General features: G+C 34.2%; 1 protein-coding gene across 1 annotated transcript; it reads left to right on the top strand.

Annotated features, from left to right (window-relative positions):
• The first annotated feature begins 4,226 nt into the window (after window positions 1–4,226).
• Window positions 4,227–6,657, top strand: LOC141816641 (zinc finger CCCH domain-containing protein 44-like). The gene is given in 4 exon segments (XM_074704381.1): window positions 4,227–4,692; window positions 4,695–5,141; window positions 5,215–5,342; window positions 6,565–6,657. Coding segments are annotated over 4 exon segments (1,134 nt in total).
• The last annotated feature ends 18,355 nt before the right edge of the window (window positions 6,658–25,012 follow it).

Below are 25,012 nucleotides of genomic sequence, written 5' to 3'. Positions count from 1 at the left end.
TTTCTCATGAAGATATAGTGGTTCTTGCAGAGATGTTACAATCAGACTCTACAACGCGTTCCTTCTAGGAAACAATCTAATATTAACATAATAGTTTGATAGATTTATCCATAATATTTGTCTTTGTTTAACGTTGATTGACAACCTAATGCAACTCTCCTTCTTCATCTGGGTTTGGGAACAGGCCATGGTAGAGTTTATTCGCTAAGGGCGGAGTTTGAAGCAATATATAGAAAAGTTAAAGAAAATTTTCCAAGTCTTTCTTTTCCTTCCTCTTTTTTGGTGTCATTGAGGAAATCTTTCACTTGTTGTAATTTCTTTTTGCTTTCCTTCTCATGTAGGAAAACTCACCTTTATTGAAAAATAAAATTTAATTTAAAAGCCATAATTCTATTGCTTGTCTTGCCTAAATTGTATATGGTTTTAGTTAACCTGGGTTCTTTCAAAAAATAGTACTTGGTTTATTTAGAACTCTGTTCTTCTCATACAGGTTAACGTTATTTTCTAATAAAGACGAGTAGGTACCTAATCTTAATTTTGCTTGTTGCAACCCAATAGACTTTATGGTAATCGACTAGTTGCTGCAATTATCTTTAGTTTGTTATTCCAAAATGTAGTTTTGCATGGTTGCATATTTCTAAGAAGTATCTTGTTACTCTAAAAAATAGCTTACTTGGTCACATATTTCTAAGGTACCTCAAGAAATTGCATATACTTCATGCATTGCCACTATGTTAATATGTTGCATAAAAATTTGTTCTCCTCAGAAGATGCACTACATGATCCATTCTCATTGAAGGCAAACTCTCTCGTGTAACTTCTTTATGTGTCCTCTCACAAATGATAATCCTCCTTGCCTCTATGGTTCTTAATCTTCTCTATTTGTATGTAATCCTACACGAGGACTTCTAATATGACCACCTCTTTGTCATGCACGTGCAACCTGGTTTAGAAATCCTTAGAATAATCCTTGTATATGACAACATAGGCTTATACGGCGAGAAACTAAATTGCATTTCTTTGTGTAAGCATCAAATGCTAAACTAAACCATAACTTGCCAAAGTTAAAATCAAGTTCAAATTAATTTTGATTAATAGAATTATTTTTCTAAATAGATAAAAAAAAACATATTCTTTTAGATGAGATTTATTTTCCAGTTCATGTGATATCTATTGCTTATATTCATATGCTATTATTATTATTTTCTTCACATGTCATGTGCATACACTCTGTAATACCTTGTTCATGAGGGAACAAATTAGCATGTTGAGTTGCTCATGCACATGTGAGATTAATGTCATAGTGAGGCATTTAACCATGAGAAAATCATTGTCTTGTTGCAACACTCCAATAAAAGATCCATGTGACACTAGCGTATGAGATTATAATTGTGTATACTAAGATATACCCTAGTTCCAAATAAGATGTTTCAGATTGAACAATGTTTAGCTAATATAGATTTTAACATATATCCATGGATTTTAAGCACCAATAGTTATTGGTTAGCATGTTGAAATGTACTCTTTTGACAATTGACCAATACCAAATATGATGTTAGCAGAGGTACATACTATGTCACCCATGCCAATTCAATTTTAATGGTGTCAACGGCTACAAAGCCTATATTGGCCAATACCATCTAGGGGCTCATCGAGGTTGGAAGATTTTCTTCATGTAACTCATTCTTCGATTTTGTTTGGTAGTCAAGGGAGGAGATCAAATGCATAAAACAAGATGGGAAGGAAAGAAAGAAGTACCAACAAAAGCATCAACAATAAAGTGGAGTGACAACAATTAGGGGTGACAATTCGGGTCATGTTGTGTGATCGCGCCATAATATAAAATTATAAGATATAACATAAAACTAATTATATACTATCTTTATGCCAAAGTTGAAAACAAACCAAGATGTATATACCTTATTTGTTCTGATTTTAGTTGTGCCAGGTCATATCCAACTCATAATGAATAACCATGTGTGAGCACTCCAAATGGAACCAAAATTGTATTGTTTAGTCAAAGACCAAACATTTAGATACTTCAATGATATGACCTAGTCATAACAATTGAGATATTTCATCCTGTCCTAGTCATTATGATTTAGATAAATCCTGCCCTTAGTGGTGCTCACACATGGTGAATTAGATATAGTGGAGGAACAAAATGAAGAAAAATAAGAAGAGAACTCAAATATGCTAGAGTTTTGGTGCTCAATTGGATTGATTTGGTTTTGACATTATGTTGTCCTAACACCCACTTGGCCTGTTTTGCCACGAATCAAAGTATGCCAAAATAATTTAGGTAAATATTGTTTCTTTAATATCCTTCCACTTTGTTTATTCACTTGTAAAAGTACGATAACAATTAAATAGTTAATTGAATCGAACCAATACTTGATATGCTTTAACATATGTTAAAGTATGATCTGATGAATTTATGTCCGTTAATCATGGCTTGGAGTAGACAACTCCATGAATGTGTAAATAGCTTTTTGGCTAAAGACGAGGAATTATAAGAGAGAGTCTTTTCCCCTCAGTAGACTAAGAGTTTAGTGAAGATCATGTAGTTCCATGTGTGATGATCTATCCGGTGAGAGCATGGTTTGAAATTTCGTTCCGTGGCGAACGAAACGGGCGAAATTTGTTGTTTTGTTTGACACCAACATCGCATGCTGTCGCGATCATGTAGCGTTGCAGTGGCCCGCGCCAGACGCTTGCTGTGTGATGATTAAAATGTTTAAATTTAACCTTAGGTTAATAATTTCAATCAACTCCCATAATAGGATAATCTAAACAGGCTTAACCAAAACCTAATAAAACTATCTTATTAATTTAATATATATATTATTTATTTTAATTTCTAAAATATATAATAAATTATTTATTTATTTATATTTTAATATCTTGATTAAATTTTTTATTTTTAATTAATATATTTTATATTTAAAAATACCAAAATCATATCGACATGACATGATACAGTACCGAAATTGTATTATTCCTGTTATAAATCAAAACTTCAATATGACTCGAGATTTTAAACGATGGGTGAGAGAATTTATTCATTAAATTAATTAGGCTAGACAACCCAAGTGTAGCGGTCAGACACTCTAGCAGTTAACCGGACACCTAAGGTTCGAATCTCAACTACGGTGCACTGCAGGATATTTTCCTCCAATAGGGATGACAAACCTAAGGGAGCTGGTTGCTCCTGACGGACAATCATGAGCACTTCTTGATTTACTTGGTGGGCGAAATGCGGGGCTAGACTGTCCATCCTAGGATTAGTCAGCTTTAAGAACTAGACACCTAGTTATATAAAAAAAACTCTTAAGTTAATAGTAGTTAGCTCAGCTAAGCTTATTAACTTTTTTAGTAGCCCACACACACAAAAAAAAAGACTCTTAAGTTAATAGTAGTTAGCTCAACTAAGCTTATTAACTTTCTTTATTAGCCCACACTTGTGTGACAAAAAATGTGGCACATTCACCTCGGGCGTCCTTCAATGCTGACCCCATAACGATTTGAAAGGAGTAAATCACGGTGACCAAGTGACCTCTTCAGGTGAGAGGGATTTTATTCCCCAAGGGATCGTTCCTCTAGGGATTCGATCCCTGCTCTCATGTGGCAATCTACCACCCGAGTATCAACTCGGCTATGCCCATGGGGGTGATTATTAGCCCACCCTTGAGTATATGAAAATAAGCTAGGGTGTCATGTAGTACCAAAATTGAATCCTCAAATCACAAAAAATTAAGACGAAATTGACGAAGCATTGCTAACTTTTTCAGAGAAAATAAGTCCAGATAGAGATTGAGAAAGTGGAATATTTCATTGATTAAAAGTTATTATTTAGAAATGACATCACTTTGATAAACTCAACCATAAATGAACAAGGAAATAAATAAATAAATCAGGAAATACATTTATCTACATTAGTTAACTACCAAATTAAAAGATACCCCACCAAAATAAGATAACTACCAAACAACTCAAAACCATAATTTGAAATTTGAATCATATTTCTAATCAACATCATAATTTGTAATTCAAAATTTGTCCCAGTTATTTGTTTGCATCACTTATCCTCAAAAAAGCTTGTGTTAGTGACATGATATTATGAACCATCTGCACCGACTTCTACAGCCATTGATGATTTAGAGCACTTAAGTGGAAAACATCATCTCTTTTCTCCATTATTTTATTAAAAGTATATTCTTTACTGTATGCAGATCAGGGTAGCCTTTGATGACAGGAGTAGCTGGGAATATTTGTTCAAAGCGTATTGGTTAACTCTTAAAGTAAAACTATCACTCGTGATAGAAGAGCTTAGTAATGCTAGAAGTTCATGGAAAGGGTCTGGTACTTCTTTGTGTACAGAGGAAACGTCTGACGAGTTATATGATGGCAATGATGACCAAGAAGCCAGTTTTGATGGTTCTTCAGGACTTCGCCAAAACATTTCTTTGAAGAAAAGAGTTGGGAGAGGTTGTAAAAGCTCCATCAATAAAGAGCTTCCTGCCAAAGGCATTGAGAGGGAGAAGAAATATTTTTCTGAAGACAACAGATGGGCTTCACCAGCACTCTTAGAATTTGTGGCACATATGAAGGATGGTGACACTTCTATTCTTTCTCAATTTGATGTTCAAGCCCTTTTGCTGGAGTACATAAAGAAAAATAACCTTCGTGATCCTCAAAAAAAAGTCAAATTGTGTGTGATGGAAGACTCAAAATTTTGTTTGGTAAAGAACGTGTTGGACACTTTGAAATGTTAAAGCTTTTGGAGTCTCACTTTTTAATCAAAGAGGTTCAACAGACAGGTACTGATGATAACCAAGGAGCTATTGATTCTGATTGTGGTCAAATGGAGGATGAAATATACAGTAATCTAACAAATCTAGGTTCTGATAAACGACAGAAAAACCGTAAAAGAGTTGGAGAGAGAGAACTGCAGTCTAATCTTCATGATTATGCGGCAATAGATGTCCATAACATTAATCTTGTTTATTTACGTCGTAGTTTGTTGGAGGATTTAATTGATGATGCCAAATTCACTGAGAAGGTTGTTGGATCTTTTGTTAGAATAAGGATTCCAGCTTCTGGTCAAAAGCAAGAGATGTATAGGCTTGTTCAAGTTATTGGTAAGTTTTATTGATCATAGCTTCCATTCAGATCAAAGTCTTATATTATTAGGATCATGATTTCTATATACAGGCACACATTTAGCTTCTGAAAAATACAAAGTGGGCAAGAAATCAACAGACATTGCTCTGGATATTTTGAACTTAGACAAGATGGAGTCTTCATCCATTGATGCCATCTCAAACCAAGATTTTACAGAGGTTGAAAGTTTAAAAAATTACATTTCCCTGGATTTTGTTTAGTTTCTATTTGATTGTCTTTATGCTTAGCTAATATGCATTTTAAAGGTACGTTGTTTTATGCCATATACATCATACCATAATTCATTAACTTTTTAATGATTTGTTATTTGTGCAAAATGTAAAATTGTCATCCCATTTCTTAAAGAAAGACTTAAATAGAGGACCTGCCCTATGGTCTAAAGTCTGGATTTACTTTTTTGGATTGTTTGCGGAAGTGATTGAAGATAAAAGTTTATAAATGCTTTATTTACTCAGCTATGAAAAATAAGGCCTTTTTTCGGTTGTATGGTATGAACGTCTATGAAAGTATCCACTCAAATTCAATCTATGGACTGATGTTTTGTTGGCATGGAAGTTATCTTGGTACTTGATGTAAATACTGACCACATGTATAAGGTGTTTGTCTGTTTGATGTGGAGGCACTTTCAAGCATAGTTATAAAAATTGGACCAGACTGGCCAAATCAGGAGAAGCTGGACCATTGGCCCTGTTATATAATTGTATAAAAATTGATATTTTCTAGGCATGGGAATTTTCCTGGTACTTGATGCATATACTGACCACATGCATAAAATGTTTGCTTATTTGATGTTGAGACACATTCAAGGGTAGTTATATAATTGGATCAGATGTGCAATTGACCTGGGTAAAAACTATTTGTATTCAGTTTTCACTAATGTGGGAGAACTGGAACGATTTTATCATTCCCCTTAAAATTCTCAAAGTACCAACTTATCTACTCTAATATTAGATGGGTAAATAGTTTGTTATACAATTTCAATCTAACACTAGCACAACCTAAGAAAAAAGTGCCAAAAAATCCCTAATGTTTGCGGTTGTGGGTCACATTTTGCATCCCAATCCTGAGTCCTTGAGGTCTTGATGGTTAGATACCTCCATCTCAAGTTTTTTTTAAAAAATCAATACTTGTTCTTTAGGTTCTAGTAAATTAGTTATATCTATATTGATCAATGTATAGATTCTAGTAAATTGTTGTGAGAAACTATGCAATTGGGCTGGTTAATTAGTTAGGGTCAGTCTGGCCAGTTGGCTTGCTCAAGATGTTTCCTGTTTTAATATGCAAGTTGATTAATTGGCCCATTGGCTCAACTAGGGAACCAATCAAGGTTTAAAATCTCATTTTGAGTTGGGGTTTTGGCCCTGCACTGAAATGAGACAGGTTGGTGTGGTTTTGGAAGTGGATGTTGGTCATTCTTATGAGAAGGAAGAGGGTGAGGAGAAGGTGCTTACCTTGAGGCGTTGTCGATGCTAGAGCGATATCAACTGCTCCAAAGAAGCTTTTGATTGTCAAGGGGTTTTGCTAACATTGGCATTGACAAAGAATTAGGGTTTTTCTCTCTGAAGTGAAGAGACTTTAGTCGCCTGGAGTTGTGAGGGTGGTGGCAAGGTTGAGTTCGTGAACAGGTTTGGTTGCGAGGCCAAGGAGTTGTGATCAATTACATGGATAATGAATCGCAAGGCTGAGAAGATTGGTTGAATGGAGGGTGAATCGCAAGGCAAAGAAGATTGCAAAGTGATTGGTCATGTAGAGTATGGATCTTGGTGATGCTGGTATCGATGTCACTCCCCATCTCGTGTAGGAGCGAAATGAAAAATTTCGATTGTGCTGACTGACACTTGAGATTTTAATCTATGGAACCATTGACAAACATTTTCCAGTTCTATTTCCATCCTAAGACAACAATGCTTTCAAGGTTTAAATGCATTCAATTTTGTTTCAGGACAAATTATAAACAAAATAGGGATCAATTATAATAATACCTACTCGAGGCGTGTAAATGTACCAGATAATAATGTTAATCTATATTGGAGGGTGGTTACCTTTGACAGGAATCTTGACAATTTTCCCCTTTAAAATGGTAGCTGAGTAGGATTTTGTTCCTGGGTAATCTTCTCCTCGTTGTCTGCTCCATTCACTGCATTCTTCATCTCTTGGGGTTCTATGTTCCTGGAGTTGTAGCAGAAAGCTATTTTCCTTCTTTAGTTCTTCTCTCCAGATTCCTTGTGCGTTTCTTTTGGGTTGTTGCTATTACCAGGGTCCAGACCAAATCCTCCACCTGCTGATCTCCTGTAGCTTTTCTTCTGGATTTCATCCTTTATCCACATAATCCAGCCTTTTTCCACAAAAAAGATCTCTAGTTTTTTTAGCAACTTCAGATTCATATTCATTCCCAACCTGTTTTGGGTTCCCAACACTTTACACATTGACTTCCAAATCTGCTGCTTCTCCCTGAAAAATCTTCAAAATGTATTTCTCTGTTCTCCTGTTTATTAATGTGTTCAGAGCTGATCCAGATGCTCTGAACAGAAATCTAGTGTGTTTCTCCTTGAAAACAGAATAAATTTCTTCCAAATTGCTTAGAGAAATCTGTTTCTTGCTGAATCTGTGTAGAAACATCCTTAAAACAGAAGACAAATCAGAGCAGAATCTATTTCTTCCTACTGATCCGATTTGTGGTGCTTCTCTCTGCAAAATTTGAGGTTCTGATCTGTTCCTAGTTCTGTTAAGATGGCTGCCAAATTCATCTTGTGTTTTGGTGGCCTCTTATTTATCCTGAGCAGTTCTCTGCAGTGTTCTTCACTCTCTCTCCCACTCACTTGAAAACCGCAAGCAGAAGCGTTTAATGCCATTCACTTTTACCTTCCCAAACAAAAGACTGGTACTGACTTTTTGCATACACCTACTTCTACGCTTACATTGAATAATGTCTTACATGTACCTAAGTTGTCTCATAACCTTTTGTTTATAAAGCAAGACAAAACAGTTCTCTGGTTTCATTTTGAAGGAATTGGGTAAACACTCCTGTCCTCTTCCTTGGCCTACCAAACAAAAAAAAGCTTTGTTGCTGCTAAGGATCAACATTGGCTCGAGGCGCTGCTTTGTTAGTTGTGGGTCAGGGTTGAACTTGTGCTGGGTTTTGTGGTGAGTAGGAAGCTTGTTGAGTGGATTGGGGAACAATTCCGGCCTCCTAGATGGCTTGCTGATTCTGGGCGCTCTATTGTTTCTGTGCATTCTACTGTGCTTTTTTTGCAAACATTTGATCTGAAAGATTTGTCTTTGGTGAGAGTGTGGATAAAGGAAAGCCACTACTACCTTTTCTAGTCCTCAAGCAAGAAGAGCATGACAGAGATAGAGAGAAAAAAAGTGCAAAGAGTAAAGGAAAGGCAATGCAATACAATCTTTGGAGCGGCTTGCCCAAAAGAGAGTACCTTACGGGCTTACTTTAAGTATAGATTCTTTTATCCACTAAACTATAAACTTTGACTCACTTTCACTATGAGCCGCTTGAGAGTCCAACAACAGTCGCACTTTTTCTACATCAGCTACCGGAAGGAACTGAAGGTAAATAAGCTTCTCTTTTTGAAGATTGTAGAGGAAAGCAGGTTATGTTATGGGATAGGCTGCTAAGGTCAAGCCTTAGTCTTATGTACGGTTAGATAAGCTAAGGGATCAATTATAAGATACAATCGATCTTATATTAATTTAAATTAATTTAATTAATCAAAGGTCAAAGCCATCGAGATTTTAATCTAAAAAAAAAGTAGTTACCAAGGTTTAAAATTTCATTATTTTTGTCTTATATTAGAAGGTGGTATGTTGGTGGTATTAATAGCATATCCAAATGGTGCTTGTTGACACCAATAAATAGAGGAAATTGAGGAAGGTAACAAGAAAGAGGAGAGGAACCTTGTGAAAGATTTGGTTGACAACTTCTAGTTTGCAGAAGCCTTCGGTGGGACCCTATCTTGCAAAATACCTCATAGGTCTTGCCAACAACCTCCAACACGCATAAGCCTAGTAAAGTCCTCTAGTGGGACCTTGGCTCACGGAAGGCAAGATGTGGGGTTTCCATTCGAGGATAGAATGAGATATACTGATAGCGTTGAGGGTGTATCGCGTTGACTTGAGAGGGAAGAAGAATAAGAAATAGGGAGGAACCTATTGAAAGATCTACTCGTCCAGATCTAGGAAGCCTTCATGGAACCCTAGTTTGTAGAAGACCTCATAGAAGGTCTAGCCAATGACCTCTAGCTCGTAGAAGCCTCATGAGGTTCTTTGACATAACCCTAGCTCACAAAAGCTTAAAGTAGTGTTGCATAAAGAAGCTTTATGAGTCAACAACCTTCGGTATCATTTGTATGGATGAATTTCACATGCCAATTGGTGGGTGAAATGTTAAATTTCATGTATGCTAAGCAAAAAGAGAAAAACAATCTAGCAATTAATTTAAAGTGGAGGTTCATGAGAGGACAAAAAAGAAGAAAAATACATGAACCCTTAATGACTCCCCAAGTGCCTACCAAAACCTAGCTTCTCTTCTGTAATCTTGAACCATCCTACATTGCTGCCCTTCTAAGCAGACACCCCTCTTTCCATGCTTGCCTACATCTGTTCCATTATGAAATTTGACTAGTGTGAGCTTTCAATACCACACTGTTACTCACAATATGGCAACATGAGCTTGTGATGCTAAGATTCTCTTCATCTCAGATGATATCACTCTAAACATAGAGATCTTGCTTGATAACATGCAGTACTGATCACATGTAGCAACACATCAATGGGTGGAACAATAAGCTTTGCAAGTGCCGATCAGAATGACATGACATTTTAATCCTTGCCTAGAAGTGTACTACTTCACATCCTTGATATTTCTTATGTTTCTTGTCACCTAGCTATTTTTCTTTTCTTTTTTATGTTTGGATTCATATTCCATTCCTAAGACTGTTTTAGTTGATGTCTGATCCAAAATAGTGACAAGCCTCTAAATGAGTTTACCTTTCAGGGTTGATGAGGCAATAGCCTATTTCTTATGAAACCTGGGAATTAGGATTTTCTCCCTCCTGGCAAATCCATAGCTGGCTATAAATGAGTTTCACTTGAAGACCTCCCTGAAAGGCATTCAAGTTTATGATATCGATTTTTTATGGATAGGATTATCTCAGTTTACCTTTTCTACATTAATTGTTATCTTAGTGGGCCAACAACTACTCTTTAATTAGACATCATGCTTTCCTTTATAATAATTTAGATGAGAGGTATATATGGAGCAACCTTGTACGTTGTTGCTCAATGAGAGCCAGGTGTGCTATGCAAGCTGAAGAGTCTCTGATGGGTTAATGTAATGATACCCTAGGTCATGGTTTGGTATGTTCCTCTTCTTTATTTTGGAATGATCAAAAGTATATTGCAACCACTTCCTAGATCAAATTGATATTTTGGAATGATCAAAAGTATATTGCAACCACTTCCTATGTTCAAATATGCTCTTCTGTATTGTCCGATACAGCTTGAAATTTCAATCCTTGGTTGTAGGTTTCTCAAAGTTCTGGAAGGACCAGAAAAAGTCTCAGTTTGTGTTTGATTTGGATTTGTTAGACTCATTTTGTGTGTATGTCAGAAAGGAATAAGTTTTTAGTTGTCATCTAGGAATAATATTTCCTGTTGATAATTTGCTTAAATTTTTTATTAACAAATCAATACTGTTTTTTCCACTCAGTTTGATTATTCTTTTGTACTTGTGTCTCTACTTGTAAAATCTTGTTTTCAACTAAAGTATGTGGTGTAACGAAGTTAAGAGGGCTATTATTGTGTTATTTTGTTGTGATAAAATTTGATCTCCTTTTCCTGGAAAATCTACTTTATAATACCCGTCTTCCTTGGTTTTTTATTATTGTTGTGCAAAGTTCAGGGCTTCTTAATAATAGTTGTTTTCATATTGTAATTTATTTATTTATACTTTAGTTCTTCTAACATATCTTTATTTTTCCAAGTTGTTTTCTATTTGTTCTTTGGCTTTTTCTACAAAGCTTTTTACTTGAAGTAGTAGTTCTTTAGACTATAGTTCAAATTGTCTTGGTTTGTTTTCGTCTATAAGCTTGGCTAACTTAAGAAAATCTTGTTTCTGGGGAAGGGTAGCAAGATGGAATTGGCTAAATTTGTTATTTAACGCTTCCTGCATTTCTTTAAGAAAATCTAGATTTCTTTGTAGAGCTTTTAGATCTTGTCTTTGTAGTTCTATCTTTTGTATTAGTTGTTTGAGTGTAATAAGGGTTTGTATTTGACACGTTTCTATCATTTTTCCTAATCCTATGTGCAGGTCCGTCAATGTATTTAGATGAGCAGAGCCAGAATGTAAAGTATGACTAACTGTTTGAGCATTTAGATAACAACTATATTTAACTGCGTCGGTTGTAGTAACAGTTTTAATTGGAAAGGCTAGATCTAAGTAGTCTAATTTAGGTGTAAGGATTGAGTTCATCTATCATGATCAAGGTTCAAAGGTCTTGTAGCTTTGATACTAACTTTTGACGTGTGTGTGGTTTTTTTTAGGTTAACTAAGTGTAATACAAGTAAGGAATACTACAAGCAAGTCGTGCTAACGGGAAGTAGTGAACAAAGTAGGGTTAGAAAGAGATTTATTTTGTTTGCTTCTCCTCTTCCGATGAGCCTCACCTATGAAGAACAGAGTGGTACTATGCCCCGGCTCTTTTCAGGTTTTGTGGCTCTCAACCGTGCCTTACTAGTCAGCACAGGTCTTACTTGTCCAGTTCTCACAGTTACTGTTCAGTAGCTGAACAAGATAAGGACTGAGGACAGAGTTTAGAAGCAAGTAGAACAAAAACTCTTTCTGCACATAGGTGATTAGCCGTTCATAATAAAAAGTAGTCTTTATTGAAGTAGGAAAAGTACAAGTACAAACTTAAAAGAAAAACTTACAAGCACACAGAAGCTAAGCACACAAAAGCAGGAAGTAGTAGAGAGGAGGAGTTCCTAGTTTGTTCACTACTTCTCGTTAGCACGACTTGCTTGTAGTGTTCCTTGTATTACACTTAGTTAACATTAAAAAAAAACACACACCAAAAGTTGGTATCAGAGCCCTAAGACCTTTGGACCTTGATCATGATAGATGAACTCAACCCTCACACCTAAATTAGACTACTTAGTTCTAGCTTTTCTAATTAAAACTGTTACTACAACCGACGCAATTAAACATAGTTGTTATCTAAATTCTCAAACTGTTAGTCATACTTTACATTCTAGCTCTGCTCATCTAAATACATTGACGGACATGCACATAGGCTTAGGAAAAACGGTAGAAACGCATCAAATACAAACCTATATTACACTCAAACAACTAATACAAAAGATAGAACTACAAAGACAAGATCTAAAAGCTTTACAAAGAAATCTAGATTTTGTTAAAGAAACGCAGGAAGCGTTAAACAACAAATTTAGCCAACTCTTGCTACCCTTCCCCAGAAACAAGATTTTCTTAAGTTAGCCAAACTTATAGCAGAAAACAAACCAAGACAATTTGAACTACAGTCTAAAGAACTACTACTTCAAGTAAAAAGCTTTGTAGAAAAAGCCAAAAAACAAATAGAAAACAACTTGAAAACAATACAAGAGATGTTAGAAGAACTAAAGTATAAATGAATAAATTACAATATGAAAATAACTACTATGAAGAAGCCCTGAACCTTGCACAACAATACTCAAAAACTAAGGATGACGGGTATTATAAAGTACATTTTCCAAGAAAAGGAGATCAAATTTTATCACAACAAAATAACACAATAATAGCCCTCTTAACTTCGTTACACCACAGACTTACTTTACTTGAAAACAAGATTTTAAAAGTAGAGACACAAGTACAAAAGAATAATCAAATTGAGTGGAAAAACAGTATTGAGTTGTTAACAAAAGATTTAAGCAAATTATCAACAGGAAATATTATTCCTAGACGACAACCAAAAATTTATTCCTTTCTGACATACACACAAAATGAGCCTAACAAATCCAAATCAAACACAAACTGAGACTTTTTCTGGTCCTTCCAGAACTATACGGGACCTATAGCAAAATACAACATCGTGGTTAGACAACTTATTCAATAGAAGAGCTAGTACGTCTAATTACCAACTAGAAGAAATTACAGACGTAGACAAAAATCTAGAATTATTTTCGAATGCACAACTAAATGCTTTAAACTCAAGAAGATTATACAATCATAGGGCTTTGTCCTTTACGACATCTGTATTCAGACACCACTGAACAGAAGCTTTACACCCTTCCAGACGGAGTAGAAGAAATACTTAATTTGATGACAGAAGACTCTGCTAGAGCACTATTAACCAGAAAACAAAATTACATACATTTAGGATTAATTGTGTTAGGTTTAAGAGGGTTAACAAGAAAAAGGGAGGAAAAGTATTAATAGTCTTTGTAAAATAATAAATCTATGTAACTATTACAAGGAGCAAGACCCTATTTATACATTAATATAGAGATATTTTCCAAAAGACCTATTCTATATAATTTTATATAGAAATATCCCTAAATATTCTAACACTCCCCCTCAAGCTGGAGAATATAAATCATATGTACCCAGCTTGTTACATATGTAATCAATTCGAGGACCTCTTAGTGATTTGGTGAATATATCTGCTAGTTGATCGTGTGAGTTAACAAAACTAATAGATATTTCATCGGATATGACTTTTTTTCTGACAAAGTGACAGTCGACTTCAATATGCTTTGTCCTCTCATGAAAAACTGGATTCGAGGCGATATGCATAGCGGCTTGATTGTCACATATAAGTGACATTTATTTAACCTCTCCAAATCTTAGCTCTTGAAGCAACTGTTTAAGCCATATAAGCTCCTGACTGGCTATGACCCTAGCTCGATATTCTGTCTCTGCACTGGATCTTGCCACAACATTCTGCTTTTTGCTTTTCCAAGAAATAAGGTTATCTCCGACAAATATACAAAAACTAGAAGTAGATTTTCTATCAATGGGGGATCTTGTCCAATCTGTATCAGAATACCCTACGACTCGAGTATGTCCTTTGTCTTCGTACAAAAGACCATTCCCTGGAGCGCCTTTGATATATCGAATAATGCGAGTTACAGCATTCCAATGTTCTTTGCATGGAGAGTTGAGAAACTGACTTACTACACTTACTGCAAATGAGATATCTGGACGAGTAATAGTAAGATAACTTAGTCTCTCTACTAATCGTCTGTATCGTTCAGGATCTGAAAGAGGCTCCTCCTGATTTGACATGAGCTTGATATTAGGATCCATGGGAGTGTCAACTGTCTTTGAGTTTAACATGCCTGTTTCTTCTAGAATATCCATTGCATACTTTCTTTGGGATATGATAATCTCATCTTTGGACTGTGTTACTTCTATCCCCAAAAAATATTTGAGTTTGCCGAGATCTTTTATCTGGAAATATTTAAAAAGATGTTTCACCTGTGAAATCCTGAGATGATCACTACCTGTGATAACAATATCATCGACATAAACTACTAAGTAGATGCAACCAGTAGATGCGTGTCTCAATGATGAAAGTTCCCAAGGCTCTTTATTCTAAGTTCTACCACATCACACACTTCGCATCGTCTCTACCGCCTCGCTACTCGAATTTTTTTTACCCTTATCTGTAGTACAAGGAAAATAAAACTATAAGCATAAAGCTTAGCAAGTACCATCCTACTCACAAAACGATGCATATTTTAAAATCATTCTTTTGAAAAATATGAAAGAAAATATCTTCATGTTTGTCATTTATTACTACGGAAACATATAAGCTAGATAAATATCATAGCATACGCATCATAACAAGCACATGGACTAAAATTATAACTGAACTAAACATGATCTTAAAGACTAATTTCACTTCAAGTTAGTAATGAACTTTTGAAAACTTATACATATAGTAAGTGAAAATAGTAATTATCCTACTGTGGGCCCGACATTGTGCTAACTGTGTGCACATCCCTAAATAGATCTGAGGTAGTTAATCCCGAACCCATTAGGGTACTACTAGGCGATCTAGGGCCTAGGTGCGATCTAGGAGCCCACCCATGGACGAACTGAGTCCAAGCACATGCCATATAAAAAGTAAAATACTGCTCGTTATAAAAATCATTAAGTGGAAGACATTATGATCCATGAAAGATCGGATCTTATCAGGAAGATGAGGATGATGCCAAAGGATGAAGGGAAATTCACAAAGTCAAGGCAACAATCGAACTCTCTTTTCTCTCTTTAAAAGGCAATGATCACTAACTCACCAAGAAAAAAGAAAATTGCTCAAGAAAAGAAGGGAGATGCTAAGTTTGCTTTTTAATTTTTGTAAGAGGAGAGTCTATTTTATAGGGATGGAAGGGCACACTAAGAGGTAAGTTCAAATTCAAATTGAATTAATCACTAAGAGGGAAATTGATCAAATGGTGGGGCAACCCTTTCTATTGTGACGTGCAATTGCATTTCAGGTCAAATTGTTGACCTTTGTAGTCAACTCCTGAGATGATGCAAGAAGGGGCAAGCTCTGCCCCTTTTTTGCATGCAGCGCCTACTACTGTAAAGGGAACTCCTTATAAGAGTCAAGGGTTGTTGACCTTTGCATGGTCAACGCCTACTCAAGATGGTTGTTTGGTCAATGCTAACCTCAAGAAGGATTGCAACTTTTATTCCTTCTATACAGCTTGATTGGGTCGTGAACATGGCACACGGCCGGCTGAAACTAGAAAGTAGACTATCACTATCTCATACTAGAATATTAAAAGAATTAAAATGTCATTCTTTCAATCAACATCAACAAATCAAATCTCAGTACTATCTTTCAGCCAAACCTTGTATATATTCCTTTAGAGTGCCCCCAATGTGGTTTTGTTCATTCAAGCTCTATTTTGAACAAATTAAGCAGTGTCACTCAGATCAGTAATAAGTAAATCCAAATTCCTATATATAAACGTAAATTAGATCCAGAATTTGATTTAGAAATTCAGCAGAGTGCTTACCCAATATATATACACACTGGGATCACGTAAAAAAGAACATCTCATGGTGCAATCATCTCCACCAAGAGAAGGTAACAAACTTAAGTAAATTAATCAAACAAGACATTCAGGATTAGTATAAAAGATGTGCCATATTACCACACCTTTAGGTTTTGCACCATATTAATCAAATAAATCGTTCCCACTAGAATTTTGTTGCTTATTGTGATATATCAAGCACATTGTGTCCATCCTTCACTTCTGATCTCTACAATTTCATGAAGGAATCTGTACTTACATCCAGATAAAGATCAAGAGTTGATAGTAAAAAAGGACAAACTTTGGTTTAGGACATCCTTGTTTAGAATTGACTAGTCCAGCCCCATAGAAGTTTCTCATCGACCACCAGAGTAAATCCAGGAAGCGCATATGGATCCTGACGAACGTACTAACATCACAAGTGGTTTGAACACTATAGGCATATGATATGTCTTACGAGAGGTTTGAACCCTCATTGCATAGGAGTCCATCCCACCTCTTACCATCGCATCGTGCAGTAACATACTTATATTTCAATGCATATAGGGAATGTGTAGTGATAAAGTCAATTTGTTTAATAGTAACATAAAAAATTGAAATAAAGACCAATTACATATTGTTTGTGCTAGACCTATTGAATTTAATGATACCGATAAGAAATAAAAATAGTAATCCATTAGTCAGTCCTATCATAAAGAGATCCATTCGTCAGTCTCAAGTCTTATCAAGAAACTTACTTTCTTTTTTTCAGATGAGCTACAAATGTATAGGATCTGTAAAAAGTGTTGCAAGGCATACTAGAGATAAATTGTAGTGTGGATAATCAACCAAGCAATGATGTTGCAGAACTGCCAACATTTAATTTAAACAAGAAGATCTTGAAATTCATGCAAGGGGATATGTAAAAATATCTCATGACTAAATATTTATAAATGTTTGTTGAATATGAAAATAAACAACTAAAGAGAGAAGATAAAAATTGGCAAAGAGGCTATGACATCAAGCACAACAAGATGCTACATGCTATAGTATATCAAAGATGGTTGGTGTTTAATGAGGATTTGCATGAACGAAAGGCAACCTGGTTCAAGAGGTAAACGGTCAGGCCTATTTGTGGAAAATGTATTTAACATCTGAGAACCAAGGCGTCGACTAGAGTATAGCGCACAAAAAAGTAAATAAATACAAAGTTTCAAGAACAGGCCATCAGCTAGCTTCCTACTACTTATTCCAATTTCCAACAGTGATCAGTTTGTTAACGTGGAAAGCAAGATGCATCTTGTATGTTATGTAAAGAACAAATCAATCAATAAATACACTTCACTTCTGATCTCTACAATTTCATGAAGGAATCTGTACTTACATCCAGATAAAGATCAAGAGTTGATAGTAAAAAAGGACAAACTTTGGTTTAGGACATCCTTGTTTAGAATTGACTAGTCCGGCCCCATAGAAGTTTCTCATCGACCACCAGAGTAAATCCAGGAAGCGCATATGGATCCTGACGAACGTACTAACATCACAAGTGGTTTGAACACTATAGGCATATGATATGTCTTACGAGAGGTTTGAACCCTCAATGCATAGGAGTCCATCCCACCTCTTACCATCGCATCGTGCAGTAACATACTTATATTTCAATGCATATAGGGAATGTGTAGTGATAAAGTCAATTTGTTTAATAGTAACATAAAAAATTGAAATAAAGACCAACTACACATTGTTTGTGCTAGACCTATTGAATTTAATGATACCGATAAGAAATAAAAATAGTAATCCATTAGTCAGTCCTATCATAAAGAGATCCATTCGTCAGTCTCAAGTCTTATCAAGAAACTTACTTTCTTTTTTTCAGATGAGCTACAAATGTATAGGATCTGTAAAAAGTGTTGCAAGACATACTAGAGATAAATTGTAGTGTGGATAATCAACCAAGCAATGATGTTGCAGAACTGCCAACATTTAATTTAAACAAGAAGATCTTGAAATTCATGCAAGGGGATATGTAAAAATATCTCATGACTAAATATTTATAAATGTTTATTGAATATGAAAATAAACAACTAAAGAGAGAAGATAAAAATTGGCAAAGAGGCTATGACATCAAGCACAACAAGATGCTACATGCTATAGTATATCAAAGATGGTTGGTGTTTAATGAGGATTTGCATGAACGAAAGGCAACCTGGTTCAAGAGGTAAACGGTCAGGCCTATTTGAGGAAAATGTATTTAACATCTGAGAACCAAGGCGTCGACTAGAGTATAACGCACAAAAAAGTAAATAAATACAAAGTTTCAAGAACAGGCCATCAACTAGCTTCCTACTACTTATTCCAATTTCCAAGAGTGATCAGTTTGTTAACGTGGAAAGCAAGATGCATCTTGTATGTTATGTAAAGAACAAATCAATCAATAAATACACTTCACTAAAAGGGATGAGAGTGCATAAGAATTAGGATGGGAACAAAATGTCACTTGCAGGGAAAGTATAAGTTACCAAATAAATTGATTGGGATCACCAAAGCCATAGCATGTGTAAAAGATTATTGCTAGAAAAGTAGTCTGGCAGCTAGCAATACTACTTTTAACATCCCTTAAAATACCTTATCAAAATACAATGAGCAAGTCCCGTTGAGTGGTGGAAGTAGAGTAATTGCTCATCACTAATCTCAAGTTAGGTAAGGATTGTTAGAAGAACCTGCCATTGGCGATACAAATAAAATCAAACTGTTAGCATTATTTGGAAATCAAACTAAAGTTATTTTAGAAAGAAAAAGAAAAGAAAAGAAAGAGAACAAAAAAAATGCCTCAAGAATATGCAAGAGGAAACTTAGGTCATGTTTATGCGTTGAATGTGGTTGCAATATATAAAAATAGATAACCAAGGAACTACAACTCCAGCAATGGTTAAGAATGTGTAAGGACTGTAGGGATTAAAATTTCGTGCCGAACCAGTCGAAACGGACTAAACATTTCATTCCGTCGCCGACCGGCACCAAAACGACCCGATACTAGCCCAGCTGCAGGAGGGATTGTGCGGAGGAGATCCCAAGATCGCACCCGAGTGGTTGCGCAACCCCGACAGCGACATCGGAGGGGTCGCGAGACCTCGTGGCCGCGCCCGGAGGGATTGCACGACCCCGTGGTCACGCCGGAGGGGTTGCACAACCACGACGGCCTCGTCGGAGGAGTCGCACGGCCGCGGGATTGCGTGATCGCGCAACCTCGCACCCCTGCATGCTGAGATCGCGTGCGTCGGGGAAAAGATTAGATTTTTTAATTAAAATGCTAACTTTGATTAACTCCATTAAGATTTAATTAAAACCTAATAAAATTATCTAATTAATAATATATTTTATTTATTTTAATCCTAATAAATTTTTATTTATTTATCACTTAATTATATTATTATTTTTTAATGAATCCCATCGACCCCTAACCTAAATAAATTATCAAACATATTTCCTAAAATTCTAATCAAATTATCCCATTAAAATATATAAAAATTTATTTAAAATTTTAAGAAAATTTTATATATTGTTAAAACCCTCCACAAGGGTCGTAGTGTGACGACGGCCTCCACGGGCTATTGCAACCATGATTTTTTTTTTAGTTTAGTTAATTTTTTATTTTTTAAATATATTTTTTAAAAAACAAACTATTATTAATAGATATAAAATATTAAAAATTATTTCAAAATTTTTAAATAATTTTAAAAATTAATACATATTTTATAAAATAATTTAATTTTAAAAATTAATTTTAAAATTAAATATAAATTTAAAATAATCTAAAATTTTATAGAAAATATAATTCTTAAACATTTCAAATAAATTTTTTAAAATTAAAAATTTACAATTACATTCAAAAAATAATTTAAGATTTTTAAATAATTTTATAATTATTTTTAACCTTTCAAATGATTTTACAATTTTAAATTTAATTTTTAATTTTAAAAATTACTTTTTTAAAAATAATTTTTATAATAATTTAATAAGCATTATCTTATGAGAAAATATTGAAATATAAATTCAACATTTCAACATATAAAGCATATTTAATAATGAAATATTAATAAAATTAATACATATTTATATTTAAAATTTAAAAAATACTGAAACTATATCGGCAGGAGTCGCGCGGTCCGGAATTGAAACCTCAACATGGATCGAGATTTTAAACCTTGAATGATTGACTGACAATTTTAGCAATGGTTATGATATTGTTGACATCACTATTAGATAAATCTCTTCTCATTTGTATTTTTAATTCTTAGATAGAAGAAAAAGTGGTATACAGTACATCAAATCAATGACAACTTGGCAAATGCCTCTAGTGGTCTCTCAAATATTAGGTTTCATAGGCAACTGGATGTTTGCATGTTGCAAATTAATAATATATGAGGGGGAAAAAACTTATGACATCCTAGTGATTATTTTAGAATTGACCAAGAATGGTGATTCCCTCTTTAAGGACACAAGACCAGAAGATTTTCATCTTGGTTAAGAAAGAGAATAAGGATATCTGTCCACTAAGTAAGCAATAGCATACACCAATAAAATATAGCAACCAAGATTACACTATTAAATTACCCAACAGAGAGGAGCTCTCTCCTTTCTATCCTGACTCTGCAATACATTTGTTATTATGTCAGTGGCATCTAAAAATATATAAATTAACTCATACATCAATAATAACAATTGCTTAGAAAATTATGCATCCACAAAAACAACAGCTTGAGACTCATAAAAAGATAATCTTTTGGGCTTTCCTCATATTAGTACGGTTACAAAAAAGACTTTTGTTGCTATTTTTCCTATAATTCTTCACTTTTATCTAAATACTTCATCATTGTCATACTAACCTTCTCCTATACATAAAGCATCTTAATTTTCAAATAAAATTTAATTAAACTCCAAAAAACTAAATCCTAAATTCAAGTCAACTTGAGTCAACCTAAGTCAACACAAACCCAATCCGATCCAACACAACCTAAAAAACCCGGACCCAAACTCAAAAACCACAATCCTAACCTGATATTTTTCGGATTAACTCGGGTCGAGTTGGCAGGTTTATTTTTGACACCCCTACATAACCCCTACATTTTGTCATTTTAACAAACTTATGGAAGGGGGAATTTTTGTTAATTAACTAAGTCCACATAAAAGGTTATGACTTAGGAGGTTAAATTCTTGGTCAAACTTTAGGATTTGGAATATAATACATGATTTAGTTAAGCCGTGAAAATAATGTCATTCACGATTCATATTTAGCATGTAAATTAGAAGTTCTCATCACACTTTTTTACCATATGATAAAAAGATTCCAAATATCATCAAAGACAAATAACAAAGTCATATGGTAGGTGATATTTACTGTCAAAAAGTAAAAATAATCAAAAGCTAGCTATGCGTACATACCTAATTATCGCAATCGCTAAACCTACTGCACTGCACGCTTTTACTTGGAGAACAAAATTCATGCGAGAAGAAAACCTAAAGGATGTCAAATTTGTTAAACATGTTTAAAGAAAATACAAAAATTAAACTAACACAATCATGAATCAATTGTATCTTATGGGTAACATAGAAAACCTGTATTAAAGTGGTGGATCATAGAAAGCATGACAAGATTTTTTATTAATAAGTTTATAAATCCAAATTGTACATATTTTCTGAGTACACCAAAAGAGCTTACTCCTATGAGATAGTGGCTCATTGAAGCATGACTTGTTGCATTATCAATTCCACAAAGTATGCATTTCGATATCATGACCACTAAAACAAGAAAAATGAAAAATAAAGCCTTATTTGCAATATAAAACTAGAGAGCAAACAGTGTTGTATCATATTTTGCCTTCAATTACCTAGTTGTAGGTAGTGACCCTTTGTGTCCACAAGTTTTGCATAATTCGATTTACATTTAAAAAAAGAAAAATTCATCATCAAACATGACAACAAAATTCAAATTTCAAGAAAAAAACTAAAAACTCGTTTAAGTTTTTGAACATTTAATTGTCATAAAATTTAATGAAAAAGTAGGCAATTGAAATTTGTCTTTTAAAATTGCAATGATTATATGAGACTAAGACAATCCTCCCAACTTAAAGTTCAGGACTTTAAACTATTCACGCTAAGTAGTCTTCATAAATTTACCTTGACAACTTTTGCGGGGCGCCAAAGGTGATTGCTGCATTAAAACTTGATTAGGGTACAATTTTGAGAAAAGAGCAAGGTTACATGAGAAATGATCAATCCATATGACATTATTTTTCACCTCTTCCTCTGGATTGTCATCCTTTGCTTCGTGGGGTTTAGCCCTAGATAAACTTGTTCTTTTTGTCCATATGCAAGTATGCTTACATCAAAGGCAACAATGTCATAATCCCGCCCATTAATTCCATTTTCTAACATATACTGAACAACATGCTATTACAACATACAACAAAGGCGACATGTGCACAAGTGAGTTCTTTCAATACTCCTAGTTAAAAGCGACATGAAAAAAAGGTGTGTTAACCAGACTAGAAGGTGGTTTGATTTGACTCTAGTTTTCACTCTCCACAAGAGAAATTTTCTTCGTCGGTCGTGACTGGGACATGCGCAGGCACACAAGGTGTAGATAGAAAACTTAGAAACATAAATTACGTTAATAATAAAAGTTATGTTAATAATTTCAATCAACTCTCACCTATAAATAGATAACCTAAGCAGCTTAATCAAACCCGTATCTTATTTACTTAATATATATGTATATATTTATTTTAATTATAAACATATATAATGACATATTTATTTATTTATTTACTATACGGGGGCATTGTAATCCCAAATTTTTAAAAATGTATATTTTTTTATATTTTTAATTTTTTCCATATTTATATTAAAATTTTTAATTAATATATTTTATATTTAAAATTATTGAAATAATATTAGCACAATACGGTACCGAAACTGTATCGCTCCAGTCATAAACCAACGATATAGGTCGAGATTTTAAACCATATACACCATTTAGTCTTCCATCTTATTTCTCAATTAAGAAGTTGTATTCTTTTTATGGTCCAAGTGAATTGATACTATCATTATGTGCAATGACACTATTGGAATTGCACTATTGGCATAGAATCACCATCAACATTTGAAGACTAAAAACATAGGTGAAATACTTTCTGAGTAAAGAAGCTACTCCCTTAGGACGAGATGCTTGGCATGATTAAGGAGGCTGGCATGCTAGAGGCTAAACTAGTACATACTCCTATAGCCTAAAGCAAGGGGAGCCAACCTTTGGAAATACAATTGTTGATAGAAAAATTAAATTATCTCACAACTAGGCATAGACGTGACATCTTATTTATTGTTAGTGTAATCAACAATTTCCAAATAGTTCTTGTCATGGTCACTAGGTAGTAGCCATGTGGATTCTATGATGGTGAAAATTGATATGGGAAAGATATTTAATTTCGAGATTGAGATCTTTTTCAAATTATGGGAGACTCCAATGCAGATTAGGCAAAGTCCTATATGAAAAACAATGTCCATGTGAATATCTTATCCACTTAGGAGGTATCTTATTTCCGAGCAAACAACGATGGCAAGGTCAAGTGCAAAGGCAAAATATAGCGTCCTTAACAATGCATGAGTTCATTTGAGTTAAACATCTTTTACAAGTTGGGATGCTCACTTACCGAGCCAATAAAGTTGTATTGTGATAATCAAGTTGTGATACATATAACTTCAAATCTCACGTTCCATAAAAGGATAAAGCATATAAAAATTATTTTTCACATCATTAAAGAAATTACAATCTAATGAGATCATATCTTTTGTTAGTTTCAATTAGTTAGCATATTTGTTGATCAAATCATTATGAAGGATTAATGTTGGATATATATCTCTAATAAAATATATATAATATATATAAACAAATTTGAGGGGAGTACTATGTAAATATGTGACGTTACAAGATCTATTTGTAATGTCCAATATATCTATAGAGGTAGAGGGGGGACATAGGAAATTGTTTCTAATAATTATTCCTCATACATGTTTCATACAAAAGTTTATCATCATAGTAAGTAATGTTTAGTACATGCAAAAGGATCCTATGAGCCACTCCAAGGATAAGAACATCCCAACCTAAGGATCCCAATGCATTCTGTACAGCTTTTAGAAGAAGGGTGCACAGCTTAGACACTTGAAATATAACATAGGACAAAAAAAACATAAAGAATTGAACAGCTAAAATTAAGCTTATAGATATTTTGGATTAAAAGAAGAATCAAGCTTTAAGAAGGTAATACCCTACACGGATTTCTACTTTGGTGTATGTCCTTATACTATTCTCAGGGATTCCAAGTGTTTGGCCTAGCCTATGTGGTTCAGGAAAAAAGAATTAAAAGTTTCAAATGGTAGCTCAGCTCTATATATCAAACATCAGCAAACTCTTTTAGGATGAGTAGAACCAAGATAAAGGCAATGAAGGAAAAGTGCAAACAAAGATTATGATATTAAAACTGGTAACCAATAAGACTTTGCATAAAAAACATTACAGAATTTTTGAAACTAATAAATTGCACAAGGATGCAAAAAAACTGAACAGAATTTGGAAAAAAAGACAAAATTACATTCACAAGCATGTTTAATAGGAAAAAATAAAGCTTTTTCAAACAGTAAAGTAGTTAATTGAACAAAAACTTAAATGTATTTTTTGCAGAAGATCAAAGAATATGCAAGCATGAATAGAATGATAATAATTCATCCGGAAGAA

Source organism: Curcuma longa, unplaced genomic scaffold, assembly GCF_044706935.1.
Source record: "Curcuma longa cultivar G26 ecotype Majalengka, Jawa Barat unplaced genomic scaffold, ITB_CL_G26_1.1 contig_17545, whole genome shotgun sequence".
NCBI lineage: Eukaryota > Viridiplantae > Streptophyta > Magnoliopsida > Zingiberales > Zingiberaceae > Curcuma > Curcuma longa.
The sequence above is the reverse complement of the archived record's forward strand: the minus strand, read 5'-3'. Positions and strand labels throughout refer to the sequence as shown.